Source organism: Dromiciops gliroides, chromosome 1 (assembly GCF_019393635.1).
Source record: "Dromiciops gliroides isolate mDroGli1 chromosome 1, mDroGli1.pri, whole genome shotgun sequence".
Lineage (NCBI taxonomy): Eukaryota > Metazoa > Chordata > Mammalia > Microbiotheria > Microbiotheriidae > Dromiciops > Dromiciops gliroides.
The window spans coordinates 4,226,456-4,252,500 of NC_057861.1; the positions used below are offsets into that span (position 1 = coordinate 4,226,456).

The following is a 26,045-nucleotide window of genomic DNA, read 5'->3' on the forward strand; positions in this document are numbered from 1 at the left end:
CAGTAAGAGCAGCCAGGCTGTGGGAAAGAGCCCCAGCCTTGGAGGAAAGGACTCAGACCTCAGCTCTACCACTTCAAGGATGTGTGGCCCTGGGCAGCTCACCTCTCCTCCTCAGCTCCTCTCTAGGAGATAAAGGGATCGGACCAGATAACCTTGGAGGAACCTCAGTCTTGACAGTCCCAATTCTGTTCTGAGGCCCCTCCCAGCCCTGCCATCCCCTGTTCTAAGGCCCCTCCCAGCCCTGACATCCCCTGTTCTAAGGCTCCTCCCAGCTCTGACATCCTCTGTTCTAGGGCCCCTCCCAGCCCTCCCATCCCATCCCCTGTTCTAAGACCCCTCCCAGCTCTAACAGTCCCTGTTCCAAGGTCCCTTCCAGTTCTGACATTCCCTATTCTAGGGAGTCTCCCAGTTTGGATGTTCTGTGACTTGTCCAAGCAAGGGAGTCCAGAAAAGTCTGGGCAATTCCTCACCTGGTCAGCTGTGGCATGGTAGTGAATCTTGGAATTATTGGTGAAGCCAGGCCGATACTTGTACATGGCAGGAGTCGGGGGGCTGGTCAGTTTAGGGGACAGGCCACCCTCTGGGGAGAAAGACAGACAGACTCACCCAGCAAGGCCAAGAATACTTGTGGGCCTCAGGAAGGTGGGGCCTGAAGGGGACTGAATCGTGAGCAGCCGTGCAGGGCAGAGGAGGCTGCCAATTGTTGAGCCTGCCTCAAGGCCGGCATCGTGATGGGAGAGCTTGAGGACTGGCCACAGCCCAAGCATACCCCAGCCCAGCCTCATGGAGCCTGGCTCTCTCTGGGCAGTTGGCCCCCTTCCTCCTGCATCCTATTGTTTCCCTCTCTCCGTCTCTCTTCTCCCCTGTCCACTTCTCCCTTTCTCCTCTTCCTTTCGCCCTCCCTCTTTATCTCTTCCTCTCTTTTCTCCCACTTCTTCTTCACCTTCCCTCTTCTGCCCTTCCCAGCCCCATCCCTCTCATCACCTCTTCCTTTTTCCTTTTTTCCTCCCTTGCTCTCCTTTTCCTCTTCCCTCTCTCCTCCCTCTCCCTCCCCATCCCTCCTTTCTTTTCCTTTCCTTCTCTCTTCCCCCCTCTTCCTTCCTTCTCTCTTGTTCTTCCGCTTTCCCTCCCTTGGCCCCTATCAGGTTCCCAAAAGGTTGCCTTGCTGCTTTGGCCCAGGCAAGGACAGCCCAACCTTACTCACCATCGCTGCTCCCCTGAAGCTCAGTGTACTTGCCAGACTCTCCCTTGGGAGGCAGGGGAGGCTGCAGGTCCAGGGACTTTTCATCCAGGCCTCCCAGGCTAATCTTGGACTGAATCAGAGAGTTAGCGGTCAGAGGCCCCAGCCAGACTGCTTAGCCCTTTGCCCTCCTGACTGAAAAGCCCAAGGAGCAAGGGGTCACCTGGGAAAGCCCCCTTTCCCTGGGCATCCCAACCCCACCCCAGTCTCACCTAACACCCCTTGGACTTTGGGTGTGAGTGCCGCCATCCTTCATCCCCCCACACCAAGATGGGTTTGCTTTAATTGCCCTCTCTCTACCCCCAACCTCTCTGGCCTCCACTCCCCAGGATCCTCCTTGCCTCCTGGTCTCAAAAGAAGAAGCATATGTGGACACCATTATCCCAGGGGATGCTCACAGCAGCCCTTTGAGGAAACAAGCTGTCGTTATTTGTACTTATTTGAGACAACTGAGCTTTACCAAAGGGAAGCCCCCTGCCCAGGCTCACACAAGACTGAAACTCAAGTCTGGCACTCATAAGCCAGTTCCTTTTCCACACCAGCTAGTGAGTGTCTGTAGCAGAGCTCCCATACATAGGCCCAGGGGGACAGGCCTGGACCCTGCCTCACCTTGCTGCGGCTCAAGCTGGTCTGGATTCCATTGTCACTGACCTTCACTGAGACCTGCCTGTCGGAGAGATCAGGTCGCAGAAACGGGGGCTTCACGCTCACGGCCAGCTTCAACTTGGGCTCTGCCACATACCTGGAGGGGTCAGAGAGAGGACTGGTGGGAACGGCGCCCACCTGCCCCCATCTTCAGTGGGGACGGGCCCAGGAGAGCGGTGCCCAGGGAGGAAGGGAGGGGATAATGGGCTTGTGGGATTTCGAGCTGAAAGGAGCTCCAGGAACCGAGAAATCTACCATCAGAGCTGGCGTCCAAGCCCGTCACTTTACAGGTAGGGCGCTGAGGAGCAAGGACTTGCCCCCAGTCACACAGGTAGGAAGTAGCAGAGCCAGGATCTGAACTTAGACGTCATGACCTGAGAGTTCAACGTTCTTTCCACTCCAGTGGGCTGTTTCCCTTATCTTAAAAATGAATGGGGCGGCTAGGTGGCGCAGTGGATAGAGAACCGGCCCTGGAGTCAGGAGTACCTGAGTTCAAATCCGGCCTCAGACACTTACTAGCTGTGTGACCCTGGGCAAGTCACTTAACCCCAATTGCCTCACTAAAAAAAAAAAAAGAAAAAGAAAAAAAAATGAATGGGGGGGGTACAGCTAGGTGGCACAGTGGATAAAGCACTGGCCCTGGATTCAGGAGGACCTGAGTTCAAATTCGGCCTCTGACATGTGACACTTACTAGCTGTGTGGCCTTGGGCAAGTCACTTAACCCTCATTGCCCTGCCTTAAAAAAAAAATCAAGGGGGGCAGCTAGGTGGCACAGTGGATAGAGCACTGGCCCTGGATTCAGGAGGACCTGAGTTCAAATTCGGCCTCTGACACGTGACACTTACTAGCTGTGTGACCTTGGGCAAGTCATTTAACCCCAGTTGCCTCACCCCCCCCAAAAAAATGAAGGGATCGGTTTTGGATGGTGTGTGGGGTCCTTTTCAGATCCTCATCCTCCTTTCCCTCTCCAAAGGTGAGAATCTTAGGCCCAGACAGATGAAATGACTCGTCCACAGCCACAAAGGCAGAGCTAGGATACAAACATACGTTGTATAACTCTACCTCTAGGGCTTTTTCTACTTCAAGAAGAGACGAAAAGAGAAGAAGGAAATCAGATCAATGAAGAAAGAAAAGATGGAGAGGAGAGAGAAGAGAAAAAGGGAAGGAGAGAACAGGGAAAGAAGAGGATGAAGGAAGAAAGAAAAAATGGAAGGGGAGGGGCAGGGGAGAAGTAGGGGAAAGGAGGAAAGAAGGAGGAGGGGGGAGCAAGAGAAAAGAGGCTAAGAAGAGTAAGAAGGGAAAGAGTAGAAAGAAGGAGGGAGGGGCAGCTAGATGGTGCAGTGGATAAGCACCAGCCCTGGATTCAGGAGTACCTGAGTTCAAATTTCAGACACTTACTAGCTGTGTGACCCTGGGCAAGTCACTTAACCCCAATTGCCTCACCAAAAAATAAATAAATGAATTTAAAAAAGAAAGAAAGAAAGAAAGAAAGAAAGAAAGAAAGAAAATAATAGGAAGGAGGGAAATAGGAGGGGAAAACCAGGAGCAAAGAGAGGCTGAGCCCTGAGCCAACAGAGACTTTCTGATTAGTCTCTGTAAGACTGGGTCTCATGATCTCCCAGGAGGATGGCACTGGGGGGCTCCCAGCAGCTCCACTGCAGCCCAGCCTAAGCAGGGAGGGGACAGCTGACCAAAGGCCAGGGTTGATCCCAGATGAGAGACGACTTGGAACAGGGCCGAGCAGGGAGAAGAAGGGAGAAGAAGAGATGTTGGGGGTGGGAGAGAGACAGGAACTCAGGTCCAGCTCTCTCTGCGCCCACGGCACAGTGACCCCATCGTTAGTCATCACTGGCTTGTCTGATAAGGTCTCTCCGTGTGGGGATCAAGGTCAAGGTCAAGGACAGGAAGGAAGTCCAGGAGCTCATTACTGTGCAGGAAGGTATGAGTGGATGGTGTGTGCACAGTGGGGTCTAGGGTTTCATTTGTGAAGGTGCATTTGTGCAACAGGATGTGAGCCTGTGTGTAAGGGACTGCATGCAATACAATTCCACTCGTGCATGGAAGTGATAAAAATGTGTGCTCCATTTCCATGTGGTTTTGGTCTGTCCATCTCTGCACCTGTCTGTGACCACAGAAGCCCCAAGGCGAGCTGACCACTGACCACGGACAGCGCTCTCAGGCCATAGATTGGCCAGTCACTGACCGAGGGCCTCCAGGACCAAGGACACCTGACCACTGGCCACAGTCAGAGATGACAGCAAGGCATCCTGGGACTTTGAGCTGGAAGGAACCTCAGAACGCCCTCCTAAAAATCAGAGGGGTCCAAGCGTGAGTGCCCTGGGTCACCCCAAGGCGGGCACTCATCTATCAGCAATGCGAGAACCACTGGCTGGGTGTGTTGCCGTGGGGATTGGACAAGGCGGCCACCAAGGCCCCGTCAGGCTCGATGTTGTGATTCTGTGACCAGCCAGTCCAACACCCTCATTTACAGATGTCCCAGAGTACGGAAGAGATTTGTGCAGAGTTATTATAGAACCAATGCTAAAGAGACCTAGAGCCCACTGAGTCCAACCCTTCCATTTTACAGATGAAAAAACAGGCTGAGGGAGATGAAGGAACTTGCAGGTCGTAAGCATCACACACAGGATTTGAACCTGGGTCCCCTGGTTCCAGAGCCAGTGCTTCCCCCACCCCCAGACCAATTAATAAGTGGCAGAACCAGAATCTGAAACTGGGTCCTTAGAGTCTGGCATTCTTTAGAAGGCACTGAATGGGGGCAGCTAGGTGGCGCAGTGGATAAAGCACCAGCCCTGGATTCAGGTGTACCTGAGTTCAAATCTGGCCTCAGACACTTGACACTTACTAGCTGTGTGACCCTGGGCAAGTCACTTAACCCCCACTGCCCTGCCAAAAAAAAAAAACACAACACAAACAAACAAACAAACAAAAAGAAGGCACCGAATGATGAGGATCCAGAGGGCACAGACACCCAGATTTCCTTCACCTGGGGGGGGGGCCCAACGCACACAGAGCTCTACCTTACCTGGGTGCCAGCGGGCTACAAAGTACATGCTCTACATTCCCATAGCATCCACGAGTGAACGGATTAACGCCTCCACGGAACTTGCCTGTCACCTGCAAAAAGATTCACGTCACCCCCAACCCATTAGGCCTGGGTCTGTGTCGCTTCATTTCTCTGAGACTCAGTTTCTTTCCTCCTTTGTATAATGGGAATAGCGGCCCCTCCCTCCTGGGGCTCTTGGGAAGATCAAGTGAGAGAAGGATAAGAAATGCGAGCTGAGACACCATCAGAAGGAGGCCAGACAGAGCTCCAGGAGCAGGAGACCTCAGAGCGCAAGTGCGCCGACCCCTCATCTTACAGAGGAAGAAACGTGAGCATCCGAGGTGAGATCTGAGCCCCAGGCTTCTGACTCCGGAGCCAGGCTTTTCTGATGATGGAGAGTGACATGTTGGGGATCCCGGAGCAAACTGGGATTATTTACACCCATTTTACACATGGGGAAGTTGAGACTCAGAGAGGGGAGACCCATGGCATGACCATCCCAGCAGACTTTTATACCAGATAATTAATTCCCCATATTTATCTAACACTTTGGTGCCACAGAAGGTCTGCTTTCCTTAAAACAACCACTTGAGACAAGGAAGATGTACAAAGGTTACTATCACCATTTTACAAATAGGCTGGGAGGGGCTTGCCCAGGATCCCCTGGCTCCTAGGAGCCTCTAAACCCAGGGGGCTTCGCACCCACCCACACACACCCACCTCTTCTTCCCCGATTCCTGCAAAGCTGAGTCCCTACCTGCTCATTGGTGGTACGGCCCCGGGCCACCAGGACAATATGGAAGCCAGTGAGGCCGATGACAGGAATGAAGAAGAGGCCGGCCACACACATGACCGCCATTCTGGGAGGCATTAAGGTAAATGTCCATTTGAGGAGGGGAGAGGAGGGAGATGGGAGCCCAACAAGTGGGAAACAGCAAAAATTGGAGCCTGGGACAGGCAGCTCCCCTTGTGGGCCCTGGGATGGGAGCCAGCCTCTCCTAGACCCGACTAGGGTCCCGGGAAGATGGCAGGACACCGAGCCCATTCCCCAGCTGCGATGACCCATGGGGAGGAGTTATCATCCCCGGAGTATTAGAGGCTAATGTCTCATAGTTATCTCTGACCAACACCACCACCACCCTCCCCAGGGGAAGAGAAGGAAGGCATGGGAAGGAATGGGAGGAAGGAAGAAGAAAATGAAGGAGGAAGGAGGGGTAAAGAAAGAGGAGAAGGAAATGAGGGGAAGAAGGAAGGAAACAAGGATGGGAAGGAGGAAAGGAAGACAGGGAAAAGGGAAGGGAGGTAGAGGAGGAGGAGGAAGAGGAAGGAAGGGATGGCAAAGGAGAGGAGGAAAGACAGAGAAGGAGGTGAGGGAAGGGGAAAGGAAGGGAGGCGGCAGGGGCGGGCCAAGGGGCAAGGATACGTGATGGCTGTGTGGGCTGCCCCTAGCTGTTCAGGGTGGTGGAGAACAAAGACCATCCCAAAGGCAAACACGCCGACCATGTGTGCACTGAGGGACAGCAAAAAGAGGAAAAAGTATCTGTAGTTGCGCCTCCCGATGCAGTTGTTGACCCAGGGGCAGTGATGGTCAAAGTCCTGCAGGGGAAAGAGAGGAGGAGGAGGAGAGAGGGAGACAGAGAAAGAGAAGACAGAAAGAGCAAGACAAAAAGAGAGAAGAGGGAAAAGAGAGAAAGGAGAGGGAAGAAAAAGAAGAAGAAGAAGAAGAAGAAGAAGAAGAAGAAGAAGAAGAAGAAGAAGAAGAAGGGGAAGAAGAAGGGGAAGGGGAAGGGAGAGGAGGAGGAGGAGAAGGAGGAGAAGAAAGAAAGAAAGAAAAAAAGAAAGAAAGAAGACAGAGGATGAGGAGGAGGAAGAGAGAGGGAGACAGAGAGAAAGAGGAAACCAAAAGAAAAAGACAAAGAGAGAAGAAAGAGAAGGAGAGAGAGAGAGAGAGAGAGAGAGAGAGAGAGAGAGAGAAGACAGTCAGGTATTGCTGACCATGGGGCCATGATCCCTCCACTAGCCCACCAGCTCTCTCCCAGGCCTCAAGCCATGTGCCTCAGGCTATAGGGGGGCTGAAGAGGCCTCTGATTGTAAGGCAGCTGAGGGGAAAGGCTGGAGCCCAGAACTTGAATCAGGAAGGCCTGGGTTCAAATCCTGCCTCTTCCACTTACAGCTGGGGCACACCACTGGCTGTGCCTCTCTCACCTCAGGGTCCTCATCTTATCTCCATAAAATTGGGTAAGAGTAGTACCTGCTAAACAGATGCCCTAGGAGACTCCAGTGAGATAATGCACTGAGGCATCCCACCAGTGCCTGATGGTGGTAATAGTGATGTGACTAGCAGCAAAACCCCAAGACCCAGAGCTGGAAAGGACCTGAAGTGATCATTGAGTCCAGGCCCCTGCACGTGTGGGCATGTGGGCAGTGGAGGCAAAGCCCTGAATATTCACCATGATACACAGAGCTGAGAGTACCTACTATGCGCCAGGCGCTGGAGACAAAGAGACAAAAGAGGGTCAGTCCCTGCTCTCGGGGCCTTTGTCTTCTAAGAGGAAATCCCCCCCACCTGCCTTTATGGAAACTGAGGCCCACCGAGCCTAAGTGACCTGCCCCAAATCAAAGAGCAGTGAGGCTCAGAGCAGGGACTCCGAGCCAGGACCCCTTGTGCTTTATCAGGAGACCCAGCCCATGGATACCCATTCTCCAGGTCAGTGATTTCCAGAGTGAAGAGCTCCTTCCCTCAGACCAAGAAGAGAGATGGCTGGGGCCGGTTGGAGGGAGAGCTGGTCAGGCCGGTGTCTGGAAATGTCTGGAAGGCGGCCCCACAGAAGAGGGATTAGCCTGGTTCTGCTTGACCCCAGAAGCAATGGAGGAATAGGAGGACCAGGGAGAAGAGGCTGATTTGGGCTGCATAGAAGAGAAAGGTCCCTCACATGGAGAACTGTCCAAAAGCAGGGGAGCCTCTTCTGAGATCCCTGCTCCTCTCTGAGAACCTGCCCCTCTTCCTGGAGGTGCCGGGCCTGGAGTCAGGAACTCCCTGAATCCAAATCTGGCTGCAGACATTTACTAGCTGTGTGACCACTTCCGCTTCACTGACTACACTAAAGCTTTTGGTGGTGTGGATCACAACAAAACATGGCCAGTCCTCAAAGAGATCAGATGGGGCAGCTAGGTGGTGCAGTGGATAAAGCACCGGCCCTGGATTCAGGAGGACCTGAGTTCAAATCCGGCCTCAGACAGGTGACACTTATTAGCTGTGTGACCCTGGGCAAGTCACTTAACCCCCATTGCCCTGCCAAAAATAAAAATAAAAAGAGATAGGAGGACCAGATCATCCTATTTGCCTCCTGAGGAACCTCTATGTGGTCTAAGAAGCAACCGTTAGCTATTGGAAATGGGGAGGACAAGGCAGTATACTGTCCTCTTATTAATTTAACTTCCATGCAGAGTACATCATGCAAAATGCTGGGCTGGTGAATCAAAAGAAATATCAATGATCCGAGCTGCGCAGATGATACCCCTTGGATGCAGGAAGTGCAGAGAAATGAAGAAGCCTCTTGATGAAGGCGAAAGAAGAGAGTGTGAAAGTCTGCTTGAAGCTAACATTAGAAAAACTGAGAATGGGGCCGCTAGGTGGCGCAGTGGATAGAGCACCGGCCCTGGAGTCAGGAGGACCTGAGTTCAAATCCGACCTCAGACACTTAACACTTTACTAGCTGTGAGACTCTGGGCAAGTCACTTAACCCCATTTGCCTCCCTAAAAAACAACAACAAAAAAACCCTGAGATCTTGGCAACTGACCCCTTTACCTCCTGGCAAACAGAGGGAGAAGAAATGTAAGCAGGGTCAGATTCTTTATTCTTGTAGACACAGACTGCAGCCATGAAATTGCTCCTTGGAAGGAAAGCTCTGGCAAATCTGGACAACAGACCGAGAAGCAGAGACATCACCTTGCCCACCAAGATCTATATGGTCAAAGTTGTGGTTTTTCCAGTAGCGATGAATGGCTGTGAGAGTTGGACTATAAGTAAAGCTGAAGAATCACGGGGCTGGAGAAGACTTTGGAAAGGCCCTTGGACAGAAGGAGGTCAAATCAGTCCATCCTTATTTATTTATTTATTCATTCATTCATTCATTCATCCATTTATTTATTTAGTTAGTTTTTTTGTGTGTGTGTTTTTTGTTTTTTTTTGTGAGGCAATTGGGGTTAAGTGACTTGCCCAGGGTCACACAGCTAGTAAGTGTTAAGTGTCTTAGGCCGGATTTGAACTCAGGTCCTCCTGAATCCAGGGCCGGTGCTCTATCCACTGTGCCACCTAGCTGCCCCCTTCCCTCCTATGTCTTTGCCATAAATTAATTCAGACCATTCACTGGAAGGTCAAATACCACATAATGAGCAGATGGGACTCATTGGGTAAGACTGAGGACAAAGGGAACAGGGAACGGCTGAGGATGAGATGGTGAGAGAGCATCATGGGAGCCAAGAACATGCGCTTGGACAGACTTGGAGAGATAGCGGAGGATGGAAGGGCCCATGGGACCACAAAGAGTCGGACAAGAAGTGATGAGGGCCTCCACCAGGTGGCAGCCGCGTGACCAGAGAGAGAAGGATGTATGTGGGACACACCACGAAGGTAGAAATGAAAAGATGCGAGTGTGAGAGAGGACCCTCAGGAGTCAAGGATGGCCCCAAAGTCGCCAGTCTGGGTGACTTGGAGGATCGTGGGGGCTTCAGCAGCAATAGAGAAGTTGGGCAGGGAGGGGTGGTTTAGGGAACAATAATGACCGGTTTGGAACATGCTGAGTTAGCAATGGCCAAGGAATAGCCAGTAGAAATGTCCAGCAGGCAGTGAGATCTGGACATGACCCCATTCTGGGGGCCCGGCCCCCACCTGGCTTGAGAAACGTAGTGTCAGATCAGCAGACCAAGAGAAGAGCATGCAGGGTAATACAGTCCCTCTCTGGGTGCATAGCCAACCCCTGTATTTACATTGTCCAGAGCTCCGCGGGAGAGCCAGCTGGGCTCACCCCAGCCCCTTGGCACAGGACTCCTTGCTGGCTCAGTCTTTGGGCCCCAGCATCAGGAGGCTGGTTATTGAGTGTAGTCCCCTGCCATCAGAGGGCATTCAGACCTCAGGGCTCAAGTCAATTGATCTAGAATTCTAATACCTAGAATCACAGGATACTGGTACTGGAAAAACTTTAGAAGATGGACTAGGGAATGTCAGGGCTAGGAGGGGCCTTAGAATAGGGGATGTCAGGGCTGGAAGGGGACTTAAAACAAGGGATGCCAGACCTGGGAGGGTCTTTAGAACAAGGGATGTCAGAGCTGGGAGGGGGCTTAGAACAGGGGATGTCAGAGCTGGGAGGGGGCTTAGAACAGGGGATGTCAGAGCTGGGAGGGGGCTTAGAACAGGGGATGTCAGAGCTGGGAGGGGGCTTAGAACAGGGGATGTCAGGGCTAGGAGGGGCCTTAGAACAGGGGATGTCAGAGCTGGGAGGGGGCTTAGAACAAGGGATGTCAGAGCTGGGAGGGGGCTTAGAACAGGGGATGTGGGAGCATGAGGTTGGGCAGTCCTGGAAAAGAAAACAAAGGATCTCAGAGCTGGAAGGGCTGCTTAAGAGATGATTTAATCCAACTCTCTCATTTTGTGTCCATAGAGAGGGAAAGGGTCACAGCCACGAGACTTGAACCCGGGGCCTGTAGACTTGGGCTTAGCCCTCTCCAAGCCTGGCTACCCTGCAGAAGCGCTGCCACCTCTGACCAAATTAGGGTTATTGAAACAATGATTGAACAAGCCATGAGCGTCCGGCGCCCAGAATACACAAGGTGGTTGTCCCCCTGACTTCTGGCTGTCCCGGTCAGGCCACATCAGGACTGACGCTCGGCCATGGGCACCACACTCTGGGGGAGCCACCGACAAACTTTAGGGCCACCAGCACGGCTTCAGTGTGAGGAAAAGGTGAAGAAACAGAGAATGTTTTGTCCAAGAGAAGGTTCAGGCGGTGCATAAGATCTCTCCTTGGAAAAGTTCAAGTATCAGCCGAGAGGGTTAGTTAGCAAGAGCCACAGGGCAAAAGCGATTCATGCGAGTCACAGGGGGATGACTTTGGAAAACATAAGGAACAAGCTGGCAAGAGGGTTATCACTGGGGGTCTCCATATGGACTCCCACTCAATGTCAGTTAGTCAACTAAACACCTACTATGTGCCAGGCCCTGCACTGAGCCCCAGGGATACAAAGAAGGTCAGGATTGGTCCCTGCTGCCAAGGAGCTCCCGGTCTAACGGGGAAGGGGAAGGTGGTGTCTTGTCTGGGGAATGGATTCCTACAATGGCCTCTGGGAAGGTCACCTCCCAACCCTAGTAGTCTCTGTTTTCATAGGACACTGCTATCCCTCACCCACTGGTGCCCACCCTGGTGCCCACAGCCAAAGACAGTCATAAGTAGACATTTAATCGATGCTTATTTGTTGAATGAACAAACGAATGAATGAACGAAGAAAAAAGGCCTTAGGAATAAGACTGCATTCCAAAGGAGCCAGGCAGCTAAATACAAGTCACTTTCTTTGGATGAGTCTAAATGTCCTTCTCTATAAAATGAGACTCAATGACCTTGAGGTGTGCGATGACAGACTTGGAGCTAAATGGGCCTTCACAGTCTTTGTCCAACAGCCTCGTCTTGGGGAGGAAGAAGCAGAGGGGCCCGAGAGGACAACTGGATTTGAAGCCAGGCCCTTTGACTCGGAATTCAGTTGTCTTAACACCCACGGTGGGCGCTGGATCCCTTTGTCTCCTCCTGACGCCAACTCCCGTCTCCATGTTCCCGGGCTCCTCCTCCCTCTACCTGTGTCCAGAGCTCGAGCCAGCCCCAGGCCCCCCGGTTGTTGGCTCAGTGGTTCAGGCTTCCCCAGGCCCCCAGCCCAGCCCCAGGTCCCCCCAGTTGCTCGATAGATGGCGCAGGCCTCCCCCTCACTCCCTGCTCCCCGGGCTGGCCCGTTACCTCGACACAGTTGTCACAGACGCTGCAGTGAGAACAGCGAGGGGGCCTGTAGAAATGGCAGGTGCCACACCACTTCATCCGCACTTGGATCCCCTTGATCTCCACGTTCTTGTAGAGCGGCGCCCGGAAGTCATCCTCCTTGTCCTCATCCTCACCCGCTGCTCACGCCCCAAAAGACAAAGTCAAGGAGCAGAGTTACTGGGGGCACCTCAGACCACCCAGGAGATGAAGCCATCGTCTCAGAGGAGGGGGACGCCCAGGGTCTGCCCCCGATCCTGGCACCAGCCTTGGAGCCTGACCCAGCCCAGAGCCCAGATGGTCAAAATCTTTGCCATCAGGGGAACTCTGGAGAGCACAAGTCCACCCTCCTCGTTCATCTGACCGAGGACAAAAATGAGGCCCAAACAGGGAAAAGGGACCTGCCCAAGGTCACACAAATAGGGGTGAAGCCAGGATTTGAACCCAGGTCAGAGATCTGAGATCATCCAGTCCAATCCCCTCATTTTACAGAGAAGGAAACTGAGGACCAGGGAAGAGAAAGGACTTTGTCTAGTGTCACCTAGGAAGTAAGGAACAGAGGCAGAATTCGAACTCAAGCCCCATATCCAAATCTAAAGCTCTTTTTGCCATGTCAGTCATCTAGTCCTAGTGGAGACCAAAGTGTGTGTGTGGGGGGGGAAGATGGGGGAGGGGAGAGAGGAGAGAGGGAAGGAATAGGGGAGGGGGGGAGAAGAGAGGGGGGAAGGGAGAGCAGGGGGAGGGCCAGCCTGTGCCCAATGTCAGGAAGAACACTGGGCAGCGTGAGGGTGCTGGGCATGAAGTCACCCTCCTGCCCATTGGAATGGAGATGCCCCAGACAAACTCCTCCACCTTCCTCCCTTTCCCTGTGGGAGTTCTGGGCTCCATCTCAGGCTTTGCTTGACTCTAAGCCCTGGGGTCTCCTAGCATGATAAATGCTCTTCTTTGGCTTAGTAGGAAGAGCATTAACTGTGGAGTCAGGACCTGGGTTCAAAGCCTAGCTCTGCAGGTGCCGCCCACTGGGCCCTACATTGGTTTTGTCTCCCTCTGTGATTCCCACCTCCACCTCTGCTCCTCACCCTTGGCCGGTGATTAGGCACCATCCCATTTCCCCTGTGGAATGCACACATGACTGAGCCAATGGCCACCTTATACCCCAGCCTACAGAAGCCCCCTAGATGTGGTGGCCACAGCCCCTGAGCCCCAGCCCATCTCCCAGTATTTCCCTGTTACCTCGAGGGAAGACCCCGGGGTCCATGAAGGTAGCCATGCTGAAGTTGGCCAACACAAAGAGGAAAACGATCCCATTGTAGATGGGGACAGCTGGGGAGATGGCTCTGGTCAGCCAGGGGCACCTGCAGAGAGAGACCAGAAATGGCTGAGATGAGTGGTGCTTCAAAAGCCAGCCAGTCCTCAGGGTCGTGGAAGCCCCACTACACAGGGTTAACTCTTGGGTAGCAAAGTATGTAATAGGGGAGCCAGAATCACTCATTTCACCAAGAAGGAGACTGAGGTTCAGAGAGGCCCAGAGCCTGGACTAAAACCTGTATCCTTGAGCCCCACTTCTCACAAGGTGACTTTACAGTTGCCCATGTTCCCCAAGGCAAGGGTCCAAAGGGTATTTTTCTTTTTCTTTTTTTTTTTTTTGTGAGGCAATTGGGGTTAAGTGACTTGCCCAGGGTCACACAGCTAGTAAGTGTTATGTGTCTGAGGCCAAATTTGAACTCAGGTCTTCCTGACTCCAAGGGCCTGTGCTCCATCCATTGTGCCACCTAGCTGCCCCCAAAGGGTATTTTTCTTCATCTTTCTCATCTCAGGCCAGAAACAAAAGGTGACATGGACAGAGGCGGATGAGATCTCAGATGACATATCGCCTCATCTGTATCTGAGTGTCAGTCCCCTCGATAGCCCTGGAGGATCTTGGGAACTCGGGCTGTCTGGACTGGGGAGACCTCCCTATGTCCAGCTTGGCCGTTTTCCTGTTACTATTCCCCCCTCTTCATACTACTTTCTCTGGAAAATATCATCAGCTCACCACATCATCACTTCTGGTAAGGAAGGATGCAAGCATGTGCTATCAGGTCTTCCTGACTCTAGTCTCAATGCTCTCTTTCTCTCTCTCTCTCTCTCTCTCTCTCTCTCTCTCTCCACTGTTTCACCTACCTGCCTGGTATACAGGAAGCACTTAATCAATGCTCCTCATTCATTTGTAACTGCCTTTTGTGGAACATTATAAAGTCTCCAGAGTGTTTTGTAAACTTTTCCATCCAAGCCCTACAAATATTGTCAGAGGTGTAGGAACTCTTCCCATGGGACCCTGAGAGTTGAACCTGTAACCCTGGTGAGAGCAAGCTCTATCTTCCTTTGCCATTTGCATCTCTAGTACTTAGCACTGTGCTTGGCACACAGTAAACACTTCATAAATGGTGTTTCCTCCATTTATTCCATTTAGAGGTGAAGAAATCGAGGCAGACAGAGGTAAAGTGACTTTTCCAGGGTCACACAGCTAGTATGTGTCAGAGGCAGGATGTCAACTCAGTTCTTTCTGACTTCAGCTGCTACACTGGCCATCCCAGACACTTGGTCACCCAACCTCCTCTGGAGGGCCTCTAGAGAGATCGCCCATCACTCCCAAGACAACCAGTTCTACCTGGTGACAGTCTGAGTTGATCGTTGGGAAGTGTTCCCTTGTGCCAAGACATAAATCTGCCTCTGGACACTTTCTCTTGACGTCTCCCTGGTCCTCAGTTTCCTTCTCTGTAAAATGAGGGAATTGGACTGGATGATCTACGATCCCTGCCTTGGGTTCAAATCCTGACTTTACCACTCTTTGTGTGACCAGCTCCATGCACCGTGATGCTAAGCTGCAGGGCAGGGAGGAAGAAGATAAATCTGGAAATGTTCCCTGAATCGGAACTGTCCCAAAATAAAAGGGGCTGCCTCGGGGCCGGATGCCCACTGGTCAGGGATGCCTGGAAGGAAATCCTGCTCAGGCCATGTCGCATTAGATGATGAGAGCAGGAAGACCAAGAGCTGGAAGGGACCAGCGACCCCCAATATCTCCCTCTAGTTTACAGAGCAGAGACCTAGAGAGGTTAAACAAATTAGCCAAGGCCAGGATTTGAACACAGGGCTTCTGACTGCACGTGAAGGGCTCTCTTCACTGGTCTTGGGTCAGGAAGACACTTAGCCAACTGCATGACTGTGAGCCAAACTCTTCATCTGTCTGAGCCTCGGTTACTTAATCTGTAAAATGGACAGAGGCACTGGCTCCTCTGGCCTTCGCTGTTGTTTGGAAAACAAGGGGGTTGGATTTAGGTCCCGTCCAGCTCAGTCTGTGAGGCGTCCGGTGCGTGGCCCAAGGAGAACTGCCGGCCCCTGGGCTCAAGGAACACAGGGAATTATAATGTCATCCAATTAAGCTTGGGGTGGGTCAGCAAGACCGCGCTTCCTTCTGGGATGGAGGAACGGGGTCAGCCTGCCCCCGGAGGGAACAATGAGCGACGGCATCCTGGCTTTGACTCTGCCAGATGCACCAAGCACCAATCCGCCCGATGGACGGATGGGAGAGGGACCCCCCCCCCCACTTTTTCTGGAGCTTCACCACTCTCCAAAGACCCCCCCAACACACACACACACACACACACACACACACACACACACACACACACACACACACCTTGTCCTGCCACACCCCTCCCCCACTCCTCCCCAGCCAGCCAAGGCTGTCACATGCCCCATCACAAAGAGCTGATGGGGACTGGCTGTCCACAGAAGGTGGGCGGGAAGAAAACAGGAGGAGAGCACCCGCCCCGGGGCCTAGCAGCAGCAGGAGCCAGCCCTGCCCTCCCCGCTCGCAAAGGATCATGAGGTCTGAAAGCCAGAGCTGCAAGGAATCTCAGAGGCTGTCCCAACAGCCCTTTAGTTTTACCAAGGAGGAAACTGAGGCCCAGAGAGGCTAAGTCAATTGTCCAAGGTCACACAGAGCCAGCATTGGAGACCACACCACAGCACAAGCTGCCTGCCCATGCCCCAGGAACTCAGCTAGACTCTGTCATCTTATCCTTGCCAAGATCAGTCTTACCCCCGAGCCCACAGCCCTTACCCCAAAGGCAGCAGGCGGCCCTCCCACTGCCCTGTCACAGGTGGGAAGGGTCTTCTCTCACATCTCTGTGCCACCAGAAGCCAGCACGAGCATCCCTGGACCGTGGTACCCAGAGGCCCCCATCCCTGCTCCCATCTTCACCCCCGTCCCTGCCCTTTCTCTCACACATCACTCACTGTCCCGGTCCTCACTCCCTCCCTCTCCCCTGCTCTTTGTCGCCACACTTGCTATTGCGATTGCCCTCATGACTCCGGCGACTGCCTCTGTCCATCGCCACCAACCAACAAGCCCTTGACGTCCCCCAGCTCCGGGCCCGGTGCTGGAGACACAAGCAGAAATGGGTCTCTGCCTTCCAGAAGCTCTCAGGGGGATAACACGTGCACACAGAGACACAAACCAGACACACTCCGGGTCAATTCCTGGGTCTGTTTTCGGAGGGAGGGGAGGGGGCACTAGCAGCTGGAAGGACCAGGAAAGGGCTCGTGTAGAAGGTGATACTTTGAAGGAGATGAGGGATTCTCAGAGGCAGACAGGGGAGGAGGCTGTTCCTCGCAAGCCTGGGGGAGGCCAGTGCAGGACTGGAGACGGGAGGTGGCACGTCATTCGGAAAAAGCAAGAAAGGCACTCCCCTAGAGCATGGAGCTTGAGAAGGGGAATTAGGTGTATTGAGGAGAGAAAGGTGGGTGGGAGCCAGACTGGAAGGGCCTGAGGGAGGTATCTGCATGTGATGCCACAGGTAACAGGGAGCTATGGCAGCTTGTGGAGGAGGGGAGTGACAGAGTAAGCCCTGAGCTTTAGGAGAATGGCAGCCTCCCACCACCTGCCTGCCTTTGTCACCGTCTACCCTTCCCCATCCACCAGCCACCCCACGGCATCAGAAAAGCACTTTGGTGGGGTAGGAAGAACACTAGACATTGGGCCAAAGGATCTGGGTTTGAAGCCACTTACTACCTGAGTGACCTTGGGTAAGTCACTTTACTTGGAAGGGCCTCAGTTTCCTCATCTGTAAATTGAAGGGGCTTGGGCCAGATGACCCCTGAGATCCTATGCCACTCTACATCTCCACCCATCACCTCCACACTTCTCATTTCCCACTACCCCAATCTTCCATCTGGGATAAGAATCTCTACTAACTGATGATAAAACACCACCAGCTCAAAGTTATTTAGCACCTCAAAGTTCTTCATACATGACCTCATTTGACGCTCACAACAATCCTGCCAAGTAGATGTCATTATCCCCATTTTATAGATAGGGATACTAAAGCCGCAGGCGGAGATGTCTTGCCCAGGGTTACACAGTGGCCCATATCCCTGCAGGACTCCTTAAGGGTGAGGGCTTTCGAGCTACTCCATGTGCCCGTCCCATGTGATGACTGATGGGCAGACAGTGGACCAGGAGGCCAGGAGGTGTGTACAGGGGAGATGAGTCATCCCTTTGAGCTGTTGGCCAAGACTTGGTGGGGGAGGAAGGGAGAGACAGCAAAGGAAGTCTTTTTTTCCATCAGAAAGCAGGATGAACCCAGGGCATAGCCTACCTAACAAAGCTTTGGAAGCAGGCATCAGCTCCCAAAGGGAATGTCTGGTCAGACAGAAAAGAGAGACTGATAAAGAGCCGGGCATAGGGGGGTAGTCCTGCAGAGCCAGGGCTCAGGTGACTAGCAGATCCATTTCATCCTGGCACGGGGTGGGGGCGGGACACACACCTGGCTCACAAAAACCACAGGGATATAAATTGAGAGCTGCAGGGGGCTGGGATCATTGGATCCACCTCCTCACTATACAGAGAGAGGACCATAGCTTCCTGAACCGTGTCCCACTGTCCTTTGCCCACTTCAGCCCATAGCTGGAGTCACGTTCAGTCATGGGCAGCATGGTTTACAGGGGGTATTGATTGGCTGGGGAAAGGCCCAGGGGAGTGAGACCAAGATAGGGTGGGCTCTGAGGTCATGGCCCTGGGAATGTCTAGTCTGGAGAAGGCTGGGAGGAATATGGGGCCTATAGGCATGTACTTGGCAGCGTTGTTCTTGGGGAGATAGACTTGCCTTGTTTTAGTGGACAACAGAGGGTAAGACCAGAAGCAAAGTGGGTGGGGGGGTGGAGAATCAGGGAGGCAGATTTGGGTCCAAGGGACCGGTGGGGGCTGGTTGGGGCGCCCCCTCCCTAGAACACTCCAACTGAAGGCTAGATGCCCACTTCTTGGGTACTGGTCAAGAATGGGTTGGACTGGAAAGTCCCAGAGTGCTTTTTCTCCTCTGAGATTCAGTGGATGAGTGAGTCATCTTGATATCTGAGCTGCAGCTAAGAATCATTTGTACCCAGTGAGAGAAGCCCTCGCCGGTGTTGGGGCATAACTGGGAGCCCTAAGAAGGAGAAGGTGGGTCTCACAAACCAAAATGACAGGACCCTAAGGATTGCAGCCACCCACCACAGGAGAGAATGGATTAAAGGCTGGTGGTCACTGTGAGGAAGAAGCATGCCCTCCCCTCACAGGGTGTCCTGGGACAAAGCCACATTGGCCCTTGGCTAGTTTCGGCTCTCATCGTGATTCTCTAAGGCTCAGCAGCTAAAAAAACATCTTCTTGACCAGAGACTCAGAGAATGTCCCAGCTTCACACTCATCAAGCCCAACTCCTCTCACTTTACAGATGGCTAAACTGAGGCCCAGACAGGGGAAGGGTCACACAGCAAGTCAGAAGCAGAACTGCCAAGGCTTCTGATTCCCAGGGCAGGACCGTCTACATTCTGTAACATTGACAAAGTCCCCTCCATGCCCGCCCTCCTGATTTCAGATTCACCTGTCCCCATCAATCAATCAACAAGCATTTATTAAGGGCTCGCTTTATGCCAGGTGCTTTGCCCTCTCCTAAACTCAATCACCCATTCCACAAGGCCAAGTTCACTCCCAGCCAATCAGGAGGCTTCCCTGGGGGCCTCCACCCACCTGCTCACATAATCATTAACCAAATAAAGAGCTCTTCTTCAGTCCAAGCGGGGAAAGAAGAAGCCAGGAGCCCAGAGCCCTGAGCTCAGGCTTGGAATCCTGCCTCAGTTTCCTTATCTGTTAAACGATGAAAACAGCAACTGTATAACTTCCCTCACGGCGTGGCTCTAAGGGAAGCCTGCTGTAAACGCCAAAGAGCCAATGGAAGTTGTTGTTGTTGTTGTTATGAGATACCAGTGAAGTTTCACCTGGAGCAAAGAAATAAGCTTTGGTGTCACAGCCATCTGGATAAGTTCCAAGAAGGAGCTGGTATGTCTGAAGTGGACTCCGCTCCCAACTCAAGGGGAATCTTTCTTTTCCCCTCTCTCATCAGAGGTAGCCCGTGGTGGGTGGTGGAGAGAGAGCCAGCCTGGAAGGCAACAAGGCCTGGGTTCAAATCTCACCTATCACAAATGTTGGCTGCGTGACCTTGGATACTTCAGTTTAGGGGGGCAGCTCCCTAAATCTAGGATTACAGCCTTCTCACCATTTACCCTCCTCCAACATCCAGTGACCCCGGCCACTGAGCCCATCTACATTGAGGTCTCTGTCCCACTCTCCCTCCTTTGCTCTGACCGCTGACCTCCCCAGCTTCCTTTAAGTCCCAACTAAAATCTCACCTCCCACAGGAAGCCTCCCCGAACCCCACTTAATTTCAGGGCCTTCCCTCCGTCATTTCCTATTTATCCTGCCCATAGCTTTTACATATATTTGTTCACCTCTCCCCACTAGACCGTAAGCTCCCTGAGGGCAGGACTCAGCCCAGGACCCAGGACACAGCAGATCCTTCATAGAGAGTTTACTGATTGAAGAGTTCAGAGAAGCACAGGAAGATGTTTATAAACTGATGCAGAGAGAGGAAAACAATCTGCCCGCCGGGCTATAACAATGAAAGAACAAAAACCCAGAGTGAACGTTGTGTAACTATAAAAAATGAGGCGGGCTACAGCCATGAAGGAAGGGAACAATCCTTTATGTATCTCCTGCTGTGTGCAAGGCATCATGCCAAGTACTTTACAAATACTGTCTCATTATTATCACATTTTACCGTTGAGGAAACTGAGGCTGATAAAGGTTAAGTGACTTGCCCAAGGTCACAGAGCTCAGCATCTGAGGCCTAATTCCTGGCTACCTCCAGTCTCTTATCAAGAGATAAGAAAATGTACCTCCTTCCCATCTTGGTGGAGGGGAACCTTTGGCTGTGACATAAGGCTCCGTTTTTTTCTCTTTCTTTTTTATTCTTTGCTCCCAGGGAAGGCCGGCTGAATGAAGGAGGGGAATATTGGGAAATAAAGTTGATATAAAAATACAAGTTAATTTTAAAATCCTTGGTGACTTGGATGTGGAGGTGGGGAAGGGAAGCAGCTTAGAAGTCTGGCCTTCCCAGACTTGGTGAGAGAAGCTCATAGGATACAGGGTCTCCTGCTGGAGTCTCATCCCCTCATTTTACAGATGAGAAGACTGAGTCCCAGAGAGGGTCTCGGTCAGGGGTCATACAGGGATTTGTAGCCAGGTCTTCTAGACTCCATGCCCAGCACCCCATCCACTATACCACACTGCCTCTGGCCAACAGGGCTTCCTCTGTGCCTCGTTTCATGGCCAGTTAGCATTCCTACTAGCCTGGCACTGTGGTCACTCCCTCCCTGAACTCCTCATGAAGCCAGCTCCACTCTGGCCTCTCTGAGGCTGCTCCCCCAGCCTCCCCTCTGTTCTGATCAGTCGTCCCTTCCCCTACGTCCCCTCCTGACTGGCTCCCTGGCTAAAGGGCAGAGAGTGGGAGGCAGCCGCCACTGCCCCCCAGGCTGGCTCCTCTCTGCCCTTTGAGATGAGGCCAGTTAGGCTGTGGCTCCCACAAAGGACCCTGTGTCCCAGGCAGGGGGAGGGGGACCAGGAGCACTTAACCTTTACCAAATGTCAGACCCCTAGGACTCCAGCCCGGCCAAGCAAGGACAGGTCCTGGAGCTGGGCCCCAAGATGTGGGGGGACTGCCCCCAGGCCCCGAGTCACCAAGCAGCCTTGGGGAGCCCTGCCAAGCCTGGATGGAAATGTGATCATGGTAAAACACAAAATAATAAAGCTTTGTAAATATAGAGACCCTGCAGAAGAAATCATTATCACATGGGAACTTGGAGTAGCAGAAAACCTGCTGGGCGTAAAGTCAAAGGATCTGGGTTCAAATTCTAGACCTACCTCTTCAAGGTACTTCCTGATCATTGTTGTGAAGATCAAATAAAATAGTTTGTATAAATTGCTTGGGGGCAGCTAGGTGGCGCTATAGTAGGTAGAGTGAAGGACCTAGAGTCAAGAAGACCTGAGTTCAAATCCAGCTTCAGGCACTTACTAGCTGTGTGACCCTGGGCAAGTCTTTTAACCTGTTTACCTCAGTTTCCTCGTCTATAAATGAGCTGGAGAAGGAAATGACAAAATGCTCCAGTATCTTTGCCAAGAAAACCCCAAATGGAGCGGCAAAGAGTCAGATGCGACTGAAAAACACTGTGCTTAGCACAGTGCCTATCACATAGTAGGAACTTAATACATGCTTGTTCCCTTCCCTTTTTTCCCCCTTCTCCACCAAGGAGAGCAAAGGCTCTGCCAGCCTTATTGCGGTCATATCGGCAAGACCCTCTGACCAGCCTTTCTTCACTTGAGGGCCAAGCTAGTGCCAACCAAGAGGTACGACTTCACAAATCCAGTGCCTAAAGAGCCAGGACCAAGATGTCATTTGACAGATGAAGCTGAGGTCCAGCGAGGCAACTTGCCCAAGGCCAGTCAGGCATAAGTGGCATAGAGAGAATTCAAATTCAGATCCTATGACTCCAAGTTCAGTGCCCAGTATGAGAAAATAATGGGATTTGGCAGATACTCAAAGGCTCACCTGGAGATTGAGTGAAACTGACTGAATTAAGTGAAAGCGATTGACTTTGCCCCTTAGCCTACTTCAAGTTAATCAGACTGTAACCACACCTGGCTGCCCTTAAGGAGGTATTGTTCTCAGAAGCTAAGGACTTTGAACTCAACTCCAGACCACCTTCAAGTCCAGTGAGGGGGCGGCTAGGTGGCGCAGTGGATAAAGCACCGGCCCTGGATTCAGGAGTACCTGAGTTCAAATCCAGCCTCAGACACTTGACACTTACTAGCTGTGTGACCCTAGGCAAGTCACTTAACCCCCATTGCCCCGCAAAAAAAAAAAAAAAAGTCCAGTGAACCAATGGATTTGGAAGACACCTACCAATCAGCTTGAAGCAGTGTGTAAAGACCACCTCTGCTCCAGACCTATAAAAAGCTTCCACACTCAGTTTGCAGGAGTTCATGGTTAAAGCAGGCTTGTGGTGGAGGACTTGAAGAAGAACCCGACCAGGCTGGAACTCTGGGCTAGATAGGCCTTTTCTTAAGTCCACGTGTTCTCTTTTTTCTAATACCTAGTATGCTTTAATAAATGCTTAATGCCCAGACTGGTGCTAAAGCTTCTAATTTAAGGCGACGACACGTTAGATTTTTTAGACAACACATTAAATTTTAAAGGTCACACCAGAAAGCAATGTTCTTTCTATTAAACCACACACCTCCCTTAAGGGTTCTTGCTCTAGAACTAAAAGAACCCTGGAGACCATCTAGTCCAATTCCTTCATTTGATAAAAGAAAAAACAGGCCCAATAAGGTTAAGCGAATTTGCCCGAGGTGACACTGGAAGTAAGTGTCTGAGGCTGGATTTGAACTTGGGTCTTCCTGATTCTAGGCCCAGAGCTCCAGCACTGAGCTGCCAGTAGATTCAAAGAAGGGACTTCCAGGATTCATCTAAACCTCCCATTTTCCATCTGAAGGTAATGAGGCACACCATGCTGCCTCCAAACATCATTCCCCAATTGAGAAATGGTCAAAGGACATGAACAGGCAGTTTTCAGATGAAGAAATTAAAGCTATCTATTCCCATATGAAAAAAATGTTCTCAATCACTATTGATCAGAGAAATGCAAATTAAAACAACTCTGAGGTACCACCTCACACCTATCAGATTGGCTAATATGACAAAAAAGGAAAATGATAAATGGTGGAGAAGCTGTGGAAAAATTGGAACACTAATGCATTGTTGGTGGAGTTGTGAACTGATTCAACCATTCTGGAGAGCAATTTGGAACCATGTCTAAAAAGCTATACAACTGTGCATACCCTTTGATCCAGCAATACTACTACTAGGTCTATATCCCAAAGAGGTCAAAGAAAAAGGGGAAAAGGACCCACATGTACAAAAATATTTATAGCTACTCTTTTTGTAGGGCAAAGAATTGGAAACTGAGGGGATGCCCATAAATGAAATGGCTAAACAAGTTCTGGTATATGATCGTGATGGAAGACTATTGTGCTGTAAGAAATGATGAGCAGGTGAATTTCAGAAAAACCTGGAAAGACTTAATGAATTGATGCTGAGTAAAATAAGCAGAACCAAGAGAACATTGTACACAGTATTAGCGACATTGTGTGATGATTACTTGTGATACTTAGCTCTTCTCAGCAATACAATGATCTAAGACAATGCCAAACGACTCGTGATGGAAAATGTTCTACAGAAAAAGAACTATGGAGTCTGAATGCAGATTGAACATACTATTTTAACTTTTGTTGTTTTTATTTGTTTGTTTCATCTTTCTTGTGGGTTTTCCCTTTTGTTCTGATTCTTATCTCACAAAATGCCTAATGTGTAAATATGTTTAACATGATTGTAATATATAACCTATATCAGATTGCTTGCTGGCTTTGGGAGGGGGAGGAGGGAAGTGAGGGAGGGAGAAAAACTTGGAACTCAGAATCTTACAAAAATGAATGTTGAAAACTATCTTTACATGTAATTGGAAAAAATAAAATACTATAAAAAATAGAAATGACAATCAGGATGATTTCAGAAAAACCTGGAAAGACTTATATGAATTCATGTATAGTGAAGCGAGCAGAACCAGGAGAACATTGCACACAAAGACAGCAATATTGTTTGATGAAGAACTATGAATGACTTAACTTCTCTCAGCATTACAATGATCCAAGACCATCCCAAAGGACTAATGATGAAGCCTACTCTCCACCTCCAAAGCAAGAACTGATATTGATGGAACACAGACTGAAGTATGCTATTTCTCACTTTCTTTCTTTTTTCTTTCATTTGAGTCTTCTTGTACAAAATGACTAACATGGAAATGTTTTACGTAATTGCACGTGTGTAACCTATATCTGATTGCTTGCCACCTCAAGGAGGAGAGAGGGGAAGGAGGAAGGGAAAGAGAGAATTTGGAACTCAAAACTTTAAATAAAAACTTTTAAAAATTTAAATAAATAGAGAAATAAATAACTAAAATGCCTTGACAGATGATGGCCCCAGCCCATCGCCCTTTCGATGATGGGTCTGGTCTGGTTCTGTTTCACCTCCCAACTCAGATGCATGGCACAGATGCCAGAATGGGGCAAAGGAATGGATGGGAGGTTTTCTGAAGGAGGGGCCTTTGGAGTGTAGGAGGCAAAGGCAGAGTGGGGGTGGGGAGATGGGGGGGGTGGCCCACTAGGACCCTTGGGTGACTCATCTACCACTTGGCTTCTCCATTGCTTCTGCCTTTCCATCCCCAGCATACAATAGGTGCTTAATACAGGCTTGGTGGTACATTGAATGACAGAGCCCTGCCTCCTTTGGGAAACTTTGGCGATGGAAGTGTTGGCAGGAGGAGCCAGGCTGGTGCCCACTGTACTTTGAAATGCTGCCCCGGTGAGCTTTGGGGCTAACCCTTGGCTGCTCACTCACTGGGGCAGAGGAAGAATCTTTTTGGAAATAAAGATGATGTAGAAAACCAGAAGTGGTCAGCCACACTGAAGATAACGGCCAAGGCAGGGCTGCCTGGTGGGTAGGATATCAGCCTCCTCCTCAATGGGGAAGAGCATTAAGGCCCACCCACAGATGGCCCAGGGCAGGCTCCCTCCCCTTGGGGCACCTCTAAGACTAAGAGGCAGAAAAGGTGTGACCTGATATTAGTGGAGGAAGTAGTCTCACTAGGAGTCCCCTATGCTGATGAAATCCCAGATCCTGTCCAAAGGCCACCTCCTTTCTCGTGGTATGTTGGAAGGGACCACTCTGATCAGTGCAGACACAGGGAGCAGTGGGTAGAGAGCTGGGCCTGGAGTCAGGAAGAGCTGAGTTCAAATCCAGCCTCAGATACTAGCTGGGTGACCCTGGGTGAGTCACTTAACCTCTGCCTGCCTCAGTTTCTTCAGTGATAGATAAAATGAGGGTAATAGTAGTACTTATCTTCCAGGGTGCTTGAGAGTATCAAATGTGATAACAATTGTAAAGTGGTGAGCTTGGTGCTTGGCACACTATCTGGAGCTCTCCAAATGCTTATAAAACTGGGGAAGAAGGCAGCTAGGTGCCACAGTGGATAGAGCACTGGCCCTGGATTCAGGAGGACCTGAGTTCAAATCTGGCCTCAGACACTTGACACTTACTAGCTGTGTGACCCTGGGCAAGTCACTTAACTCCAATTGCCTCACCCCCCAAAAAAAGATAAAATTGGGGAAGACAGCGTGCACACAACCAGGGATAGGCGGAGGTGATCAGCAAAGGGAAGATGAGAAGGCAGGAGTTGGTAGTGGGGTAAACATGGGGAGAGAACCGAGGCTCAAAGGTTAGATTCTCTGTGCCTAAGGTGTGATGTATTTTAGGGGGCAGACCCCTTGCTGCACCCCTGAAGCCTCCCCCTAGCGACACTTGTCTGCACTCAACACCAACCCTGGCCCAAACAGCAAACTTCACCTGAGCTAGCTGACTTGCCCCAGTTCTGGAGAATCTGCCTCCCCCTTGGAAATACGCCCCTGCTTCTTACAGAAGCGCCAAGGTCTGGCTGCCCAAGCAGACTGTCCACAGAGGTAGGAAGCCAGGCTGGCCCAGGGCCTGGGCAGCCTCCCTTGAAACAAGGAAGACCAGAAGGCAAATTCCACCTCCAACATTGACTGG

General features: G+C 51.3%; 1 protein-coding gene across 3 annotated transcripts in view; it reads right to left on the reverse strand.

Moving 5' to 3' along the window:
* ZDHHC8 (zinc finger DHHC-type palmitoyltransferase 8) overlaps positions 1-26,045 on the reverse strand; it is an 81,255-nt gene that overhangs the window by 17,090 nt on the left and 38,120 nt on the right. For 2 of the 3 annotated variants that reach the window (XM_043987162.1, XM_043987179.1), the window contains exons 2-9: positions 13,204-13,325; positions 11,953-12,110; positions 6,374-6,546; positions 5,708-5,810; positions 4,930-5,021; positions 1,850-1,982; positions 1,205-1,313; positions 471-580 (exon numbers count right to left, since the gene is read on the reverse strand). In XM_043987162.1, coding sequence (XP_043843097.1) covers positions 471-580; positions 1,205-1,313; positions 1,850-1,982; positions 4,930-5,021; positions 5,708-5,810; positions 6,374-6,546; positions 11,953-12,110; positions 13,204-13,325 — 1,000 coding nt within the window. The remainder of the gene's footprint in view (positions 1-470; positions 581-1,204; positions 1,314-1,849; positions 1,983-4,929; positions 5,022-5,707; positions 5,811-6,373; positions 6,547-11,952; positions 12,111-13,203; positions 13,326-26,045) is intronic. The other variant, XM_043987171.1, reaches the window with a different exon arrangement.